This window comes from Atta cephalotes (genome assembly GCF_000143395.1).
Source record: "Atta cephalotes unplaced genomic scaffold scaffold00032, whole genome shotgun sequence".
Classification (NCBI taxonomy): domain Eukaryota; kingdom Metazoa; phylum Arthropoda; class Insecta; order Hymenoptera; family Formicidae; genus Atta; species Atta cephalotes.
Genome location: NW_012130096.1, coordinates 1861644 through 1871187, shown reverse-complemented (window position 1 = coordinate 1871187; position 9544 = coordinate 1861644). Strand labels below are relative to the sequence as shown.

Sequence of the window (9544 nt, the reverse complement as noted above, 5' to 3'; positions counted from 1 at the left end):
TACGTTTACGTTACGTTAGTTACGTTACTTACGTACTACTACTACTACTACTATATATATATATATATATATATATATATATATATATATTCCAATATTGCACACATACATTAGCAACGTTCTTTTTTAAATATGCACAAAGTATTACAAAATTATTGTATAATGTGACGATATACTATATTAAAAAATTTATTTGTTATACACAAAACCAAATATACACGTCTGTATACTCAATTGCGATTGTCATGCTGGATGCTAATTCGGATGAGCAAATCATCTTGCAAAAGGGCAAAGCCGGTGCAATTATCTTTATGAAAATGAAAATAAAAAAAAATCGAAGGCAAGGAGAAGAAAAAATAAAAGTTAGGCTTGACTAAGTCATGTGAGTGTGATTTGGGTTGCTTCCTACCTTGCCACCCTACAAATTCTCCAGCTTCGCCTGAGGAACACAAGAGCACACATTAGTACGGCAGGTAGGTAAGGTCAGGTTCATGGTAGTAAAGCCTAGTTATTTTGCAGTGGTATAGCAGATAAAATTATTTTTGAATTTAATTACGCAACTTATTGAAAAATTATTTAAAAGTTATTCTTGAACATATACTGAAATAATCATGTTGACAGATATGTGTTTTATTAAATCATATAAATTGAGAGCCAAGCCATTTTATCTATTACATAAAAATTCATAATATTTTTATATTCATTAATTCATTATAATTTAAAAATAGGATATAAACTCTGTTTTTTCGAATCAAATTATGAGATGACAGAATATTCTGAAAAATATGTATGACATATGTAACTACATGAATTACTTATATAAAAAATAAAAAAAATTATATAAAAGCATATCAAATAAAATAAAAAGACCTATTGAAATACATTTACATACTAAAATACACAAGACTGAATATCTAGCAGTAACAATCGAACGCAAACTACACCACTGCTTGTAACTAGACAATTCAAAAACCAATCCACTCCACATCACAGCAATCCAATCCAATTTAAAATATTACTTATTCGTTTATTGCTGTGTGGTTTTTGGTACGCATGCGTCTATGCCATTCTTCTCTCGCAACTCTCGTCAATGCCAGAAAAAAGTAATGAAACACTGGCATAAAAATGATCTCTTACCTTGCCTGGTAGGATCCATACTATTTGGCATCATTGGTTGTCCTGGTGGCTGTAAAAAAAATACCAAATTTATAACTCTATTATAATATTTGTAATAAAAGTATTATTTATAATACCTATAATATATATAATACCTATAATGTATATAATACCTATAATACCTATAATATATAAATTTAAATATATTTAAAAATTATGAATAGATGTAAAATAGACATTGACCAACAATAGGCACTATATATGTAAATATTATTTATTTTATTTATTTATTTATTTAAATCATAATATATGAATTAAATTCTCGTACTTACTCCATTAAAATCATTTCCCATTTGTGGCATACGTACTCCAGGTCGTGGTCCTGCTGGATATCTAGGGCCCATAAACTGTAACAGAAAATAAACATTCATTAAATTGATCATATAACAAAATATATTGAGTTCATAATTGGAAGGTGTAAATTAAGTATCCATAAAGTGTCAATCATGATTACTATACACAGAATTGACTAGATATAGTATAAATATCAGGCAGCCACAATAAGCAATCCGTGAGATGATAGGCCATAAAATATGCATTTCGAGTTCATCGCAGCACATTAGTTGGTTATCATTACACAACGTTTCTAAGCCCAAATTGTAGATGAGATTCATTTATAATATAATATGAACATAATATTCTAAACTGTCGTAGAACTCTTTTGATAAACCTATTTCTGTATAAAGACAAAACCACGAAGGACATTATGAAGGAAACAATTATAGCGATTGTGGCGACAATTATGAATTTCGGTTATACCATGATATGGTGCGATGACACAGCGGAATAAGTGATTCTTCATGAGTGAGAGTGTATGTGTTGAATGAGGCTTACCTGGGTGGACATCATCTGCGAGTGTGGGGGCGGGGGTGGCTGGGGGTGCTGGGGGGATGGCTGTGATGAGGGGTGTGTGGGCGGAGATGGTCGCATTGTCGAGTTGTTCTGCAACAAGCAACGCAAACGACAGACATGTAGCAACACTGCGATCCAGGCAACAGCTAGACTAGAAGGCTTTGGGGATGATTGTGTTAATACTATGATCTCAGCATCTTAAGTTATCCGACAGAAAGTTGTAATTAGGAAAAATTCTAATGACGTTCTAATGACGTTTCAGTGTCTGTCGTTGTGCACTCTCTTTTCATAATTACAACCTGTATATGAAACGATTTTAAACTGTGAAACAAAACATACAAGAGAGTATGAAAAGATGCCAATCATTATAAAATGTACACCGTTATAGAACGTAAAACAATTTCGTTGGAAAGAATATATGATGACTCCTAAGCATTACAGGATACCTATGTATGTAGAGAGATCTAGAAACAATTTATATCACTCACATATTGTGTAGCATTATTTTTTTCTAATCTAGTAGGGGACGACTACTTTGACAAGCAACAGATGCATAACTTTTCTTAATTTTTCTTTTTTCCGCATACATTTTATAGTATTTATAGTTTTTCATTTATAATAAATGGTTGTCACAAATATTATTATTAAGATATCAATAATATAAGATCGTATTTATACCATTATACAAATAAAGAATAAATCTCAAATACTGATATGAAAAGATAAAAAATTTATATCTTTTGCATGTAATTATAATCTTTAACAAATGTATAATTATATATGATTATATATTAAACCATAAATTTATAGAATTATATACATATTTACATATATCACGTATTTTGAAAAATTATAAATCTTTTTAATTTTTATATATAATTAATCATATAACAAATAATTATTATAATATCTAAGAAATCAACGTTTGTTAAATAATATCATGGACCATTTGTAAAAAAACTAAACTACATTTCTAAGCAGGCTTCCATGTTAGTTGTCCCATACATTCTAAAGAATATAACTTTGGCTGGCTATGTAATCTAAGAAAACATTAAAATGTCAATTTATATTTTGCAAACAAATGTTTGTATAACACAAATGGAACAATAATGTCTCTACCTGCAATCTTTTTGTGTTACTGCGACATGACCAGCACAAAGTAATATACTCTTCATGATATGCTTACTGTACCAATATTGTGCTCTAAATATATTCTAACATCTATATAATCCTGTTCTTCATAGAGTTTCTAGATTTGTTTTATGCGCCAAGAAGATGAAACAGTGAAAATGGTACAAGAACGCACATACAAGTATTAGATAGAGAGCAGAGAGAAAGTAAGTACATATATACAGTATAGAGACAAGCATGACATAAGAACGTCTTTTGAATATACACTTGTTTCAAAACAAGTTAATCACGACTACAACTAATGTGTGTATATTTATCGGTCAGGGATATATAAATATATTTAGTTAAATAATTATCATGTAAATGTATAACATATAATTCATTTTTCGAACTCAACCAAAAGAAAGAAAAACAAATTGTACAAAAATCGGTTTTGTCACTTATTTATCACATATGTAGCTTATTTAAAAATTATTTAAAATTATCTATATCAATAATTGTTTTCTAAACAATAACCTAAATTAAACATTGACAAGTCATCATTTCATTTACTTACTTAGATATTTTCTATATATTTCTTCTTGATTTATTAATTAAATTAAAATTATATTTTCTTACTAGATTTGGTTACATTACAATCTTTATTTTTAAAATAGCTTAATTGTGTATTATGCTTTGAATCAAGTGTAAATTTTTAATAAAGGACTATGCATAACAATGATAACAGATACACGACTATGTGTGTATAATGCACACATACACACATATCTAGTGTATAAAAATATACTTTAGATTTATATTTGAAATCATTTAAAATTTTCAAAACATTAATATCTTTTTTTTTTTCAAAATATTTAATGATTTTTGTGTAAAATCTATTTGAAACCATTTCAGAAAAAATGTTATCATTACAACACAAGTAATAATTTGAATAGACTAAATTTTTTAAATTTAAATTAATTAAATTAATTAAAATTAATTAATTTAAATTAATTAAAATTATCAAAATATATTTTACAAATATTAAGTACAATCAAAATGTAATTATATGACGACCGATTTAATGAAATAATAGCTTTTTCATTTTATGTATTTCGTAAATAAAGATAAAAACAAATGAAATTAAGACATTTTTATGAAAACTTTTTATTGTTATGAAAACTCACTGGGAAGAAAGCAGGAGGCATAGGACCACCAGGCATTCCGTCATTTGGTGGCATTTGACCAATTGGAGATGGGGCTGGCCCAGCATTCTGTAAATATTTTAATTTCTAATATTAATTTTCTTCTTTGTGGAGAAAAGATATTTAAATTTAAAAAAGTATATATATTTATATATGATTCTTTATAATTATCAATATAAACAAGCGTTAAAATGTAAAATTTAAATATATATGCTTAATGATATATATTAACACATTTGACATAAATTTTTCAACTTACATGTGCAATTCCATTGACGTTGTAAGCACTATTCACGAATCCCTGATAACAGAACATGTCATAAATAATATGCAAAGCAAGTGCAAACGCATTTATGTTTAATATTAAACAATTTAATATTAAACATTTGGTTCAATATCAAACAATTGATAATTTTATGCGACTTACAAAAGGGTCATAAAAAAATCATAATCATTAATATAATTACATAGTCATGAAATGCTTTGGCCTCACTGCTATGTTCACAAGAGTCTCTTCTTTCGGGCGCTGCGCAGTATAGATCCCAAAAGACACTGTAAAAAAATGTTACGATTATTTTACATTGAAACATCCCTGCGACAATTTCTTTAATGTAATATAGTATACTTACCACCACCAAGAATGTAAAAACCCAGGTGGCTCTCCCAGCGTAATATTTTTCTCCCATCGAATCTAAACAAGTAGAGTAAATCATATTATAGTAAAACAATAGTTTGCAATAATACAGACGTAAAAGATTTACATAGATCAAAAAAATCATTCTACCTCTGACAGAAATGTTTGTGCTGCTTTTTGTGCTCCTACATGTAACAGGTATTCGTACACGTAAAGCGCCAATCTGAAAACATGATTAACCATCAGTCATTAATAAAATTAAGTAGATAATTTCAAGCAAGAACTAACTTTGAGACAGCAAGAGGCGAGAAACGTAAAAAAAGCAGGCGAGTTACAAAACGAGGAGGGATCAATATCCGTCATTCGTCTTTCTCTCCTTTTTTTTAGAAAGCCCGTACTTAATTCGAAGCCGTCTCGACAATAGTACAGGTCCGTTCGTTAAACGTGAAGTTAACGCCGACTTTCCCCGCGCAGGGCAATAAACGCGCGGCTGGGTGCATCGTTGAGCGAGCCCGCGCACCGAGAGAAGAGCCGGGTGATACAAACATGGCGCGCGAATCGGAAACCGCCAATCCGCGAATCGGAGCGGAGCGCGTACGCGGCTCCACGGTGACTGACAGCGCGCGCGGATCAATCGCCTCTCGCGAGAAAGCGGGTTACGCGCGAGCTAGACAAGCTTCCCTGGGTCGATTTCGTTTTTTTTTTCATCCTCGATTTCGTTTTTCCCATCCTCAATTTTCCGATTTCCGAACGTCCGGAGCAGCTAACTTTATCCCGAGGGGCCGTCCAGAGGTCTGATTCTAGAAAAGTGTAGTACGAAAAATTAGAGAAATCTATAATATAAATAACGTATGTATTTTCGTATATTTTCGTACGCGATATTTATCAAGAATTTTCAAGGCCCTGGGGTGCATTCCATTTCACGAATAATGCATCACGTATTATTTTATCCTTGTTTAATATTTGATGAACAACAAGAAGAAAATACATCATGAATTGAAAAAAATGATGTAAAATGAATAGCATTATTTTAATTGAAAACAATTTATTTATTCAGTAACACTCAAAAAACAAATAAAATTTTATCAAAACAAAAACATAACATATTTATTTCATTAATAATATTATGTTGATTCAACAAAAATATTTTCAAATTAATAAAATATATTGAAATAACAACTGTTGATAACATTATTTTTTTTCAATGTGTGAAACGCTCCTGTACTCGATTCTGTAACTTAACGATAATTCGATATCATTACATCGTCATTACATCTGTCTTTTTTTATAAAAAAAAAGTTCCAAAAATTCCTTCACTGTATAATACCTGCGAAACGATAATAAGAATAAATATTATATGTTAAGAATTAATAATTATTGTATGTTAATATATGATAATAATATATAATATATAATAATAATTATTATATGTTACAAAATCGGAAAACGTCCTTAAGATAATCATACTATGTTTTGAGATTAAAATTTAGTCAGATAATTTTAATTTCAATCCATTCCATTCCGATTGATTGAATTCTAATCTCTAATTCCCAATTCTAAATCTTCAATACGGGATGCTAAGAGAAATAAAACATGTGCCGATTTGTGTTACTAATGCCCATTTCTCTACCAATATAATTTAATTTTAATCTCCGTTCAACTGACTCTTCAGTTTTTTCTAATTCTAAGAATTAGAGAAAAATTAAGATTTCTCTTAATTTAGTTGAACTGAGATTAATTAAGTTAATCCACATTCGATGGAAATAGATCTAAATGAAAAGCGCCAAGACAAACATTTTACATGGGCTTTAAAAGACATGAGCTTTTAGGACATCCTCTGGATGTCTTCAGGACGTCCTACGGAAGTCTGTGCCATATGGGAAGTTTCTCGAGTTCGAGACCACAGACCGGTCGATCGATTGGATTACAATTCTCAATCCGCATCGCAATCAGAACTGCGATGGAAAGGGCTGAGGTATCGCGAGTTGCGAGTTAATTACAACTGTTACGGCAATCAGTCGCATCGGCGGTTTATGACCGGCTAATTCCCGTTAACAACTGCTCCCGACCTCATTCCGTAGCTAAAATGTTAAGTTTGTTCACTCAAGTTTCGCTTTCCTAGCGTATATTATACTCGCGATATTTAGAGAAGGAAGACGATAGAGGGAAACAAAAGCGCGAGGAACGAAGCCCGAAGTTTAAAAACTCGAGTGCGGCAACTCGAGATATCGCCTAACGCCGTAGACAAAAAGATCGATACCTCGGCAACTTCGCGCGATTAGTCGAAATAATTTCAAATTGAAGAAGTGACATCGTTCGAGATCACTCGCCGGCTAATAATTATAATGTATAATAATATTGTAATGTAACTAATCTAATTAATTATAATCTAACTTTCTATCTCCTTCCATTAATATAGATTAACTTTAATATTCGATTCAACTTACTCTTCAACTTTTTCCAATTCTTAGAAAAGATGAATATAAGAAATTGAAGAAATTAAAATTAATCCACATTGATTAAAATGAGAATAATTCAATTTGATTTAATTTCCTACTGATTTTGATATTGCTCATATTTATCCATTGACGTTCGTTTCGCACCATTGAGATCCAGGGCTGCTCCAATTCATCCTCACAACGGTCATGAGCACAATTTCTCCTTGTTTTTAACTTTGGGTGCTTTTCATTTAGTAACACGAGCCGACACAAACATCATTTTATTTCTCTTGGACTCAATTTAACTTATGAATGAACTTAATCTGATAATGTAGAAATTGTATTTCCCTTAATTAATAAAAAAAACTGATGATTTTGTAACGAATAACTTTTGAGTTATCATTACAAAACCTTCAATTTAGTGATTGAGCATAGCTAGAAAAACACAATTTTTACATTATAATCGGGTTAAGTAAAGCTAAATATAAATCACAATTATTATAAATAATTAGAAAATAAAACAGGATTTCGATATCCTACGAATAACAAAGACTTATCAAATTGATCTGAATCAAATGGAAAGTCTTTGATGAACAACAAGATGAAATGACTGCGTTCAACAGAAGAAACAGTTTTCCAACTTTTGTAAAATTCTTATGAATAATTGATACAGTTAGATTCAGTAACTATAATAAGGGCAATCATATTAATCCTTTGGATCTCATTCGCTTTCATTTCTCTTCTTCGAAAAACTAGGAGCATCGAGTAATTAATTATAACATTTATATATTATTTTTTTAAATACACAACCTTCCAGATACTTCCTAAAGATATTGAAGTATATGTAAAAATTACTTAGTAATTTTTATATATCTGTTAAAGTGATAATTAATTCAGGACACGAAAGACCGATCATATGTAGTAAAGGAAAATCATTGTGTGTACTGAAGATTAAAAAATTTTTTATAGAGCGCTGTTTTTTTTTTGTTAAAGGCAGTCAATAATTCCATAAATGAATATGAATTGGATCAGCCCGTTTTCGAATTGAGCATTGAAATGATTCGCTCGAAGGCGAGATTCAGAGATTCGCGAAATGTCCCAGCAAACAAACTGATATTATTTATCATTTTGCGTCACTGGATTCAGAAATTTGTCAAGGAGGGGCTATTAGCTCGTTGCAAACGAAATTTTGTAAGGTCAAATATAAAAAAAATAAAATATTGAATTATTATTAAAATTATTGCATTGAAAAATTATCATTTAAATAAGTATTTCATAAAACATTTTATTTAAAAATAAATTAATACAAAGAGGAAGAATAATATAATAAAATCCATATTATTTATATATAGGAATTTCTTAAATTAAAAAATATTTTTGAAATATCAAAATTGTGATTAATTTTAAAAATATTAAAAAAAATGTACAACATGCTATAAATATTTTTAAAAGAGGAGACATGACAATCATGATCCCCCCATTCGGAGACTCCGCCAGTGTCATTTTAATATAAAAAACGTCATGAACGGCCAACGATGAACAACGTCAGTCCATTTGCTGGGGAAATTGCTGGAATCCTCGGGAATTTTCACCTCGCGAGTTTTCTCTTCGCAATGGCGCGTGTCAGCGATCGAGCCTTTCGCACGTCAAGTCTCGAATCGATCTCGCGCTGGGGGGGGGGGAGGAGGAGGGCGGATATGAGAGAGGAAAGGAAAAGCAAGCAAGGGAGCATCATCGCGTACATACGTTCGCGAAGAGAAACATACAAAAAAGGAAAGCGAGAGAAGAACAAACGAATGGCTCATCGGCCATCGGTAGGTAAACTGGATTAACCCGACGAACCGGGTTCTCCGGTCGCGATGTACGCGCGATGCACACGCTCCGAGCAAAAAGAACCGGCGAGACGGCGAAGGGGGTGATGGAGGGAGCGTGGAGGGAGCGTGGAGGGGGAAGAGCCCGCGCGGATGGAGCGAGCGGGGTCTCCGGGTGCGCAGAGGGGAGGCGGGAGGGGTAGAAGAGGGGCGGGAGGCAAGAGGATGCCCTGGAAGAAAAATGGAGTTATACCGAGCGATCAATGGCCGGTCGGAATTTTCACAACCGAACGCCAATCATTTCTCTCTCTCTCTCTC

At 31.7% G+C, this 9544-nt stretch overlaps 1 protein-coding gene across 1 annotated transcript in view; it reads right to left on the bottom strand.

Annotated features, from left to right (window-relative positions):
• The window catches only part of LOC105621279 (single-stranded DNA-binding protein 3-like), a 15466-nt gene extending 10246 nt beyond the window's left edge, over positions 1-5220 (bottom strand). The window contains exons 1-9 of the mRNA XM_012202747.1: positions 5128-5220; positions 4973-5034; positions 4811-4895; positions 4603-4644; positions 4326-4412; positions 2011-2118; positions 1449-1523; positions 1138-1186; positions 410-439 (exon numbers count right to left, since the gene is read on the bottom strand). Of these exons, the coding sequence (XP_012058137.1) occupies positions 410-439; positions 1138-1186; positions 1449-1523; positions 2011-2118; positions 4326-4412; positions 4603-4644; positions 4811-4895; positions 4973-5034; positions 5128-5220 (631 nt within the window). The remainder of the gene's footprint in view (positions 1-409; positions 440-1137; positions 1187-1448; positions 1524-2010; positions 2119-4325; positions 4413-4602; positions 4645-4810; positions 4896-4972; positions 5035-5127) is intronic.
• Positions 5221-9544: the final 4324 nt, after the last annotated feature.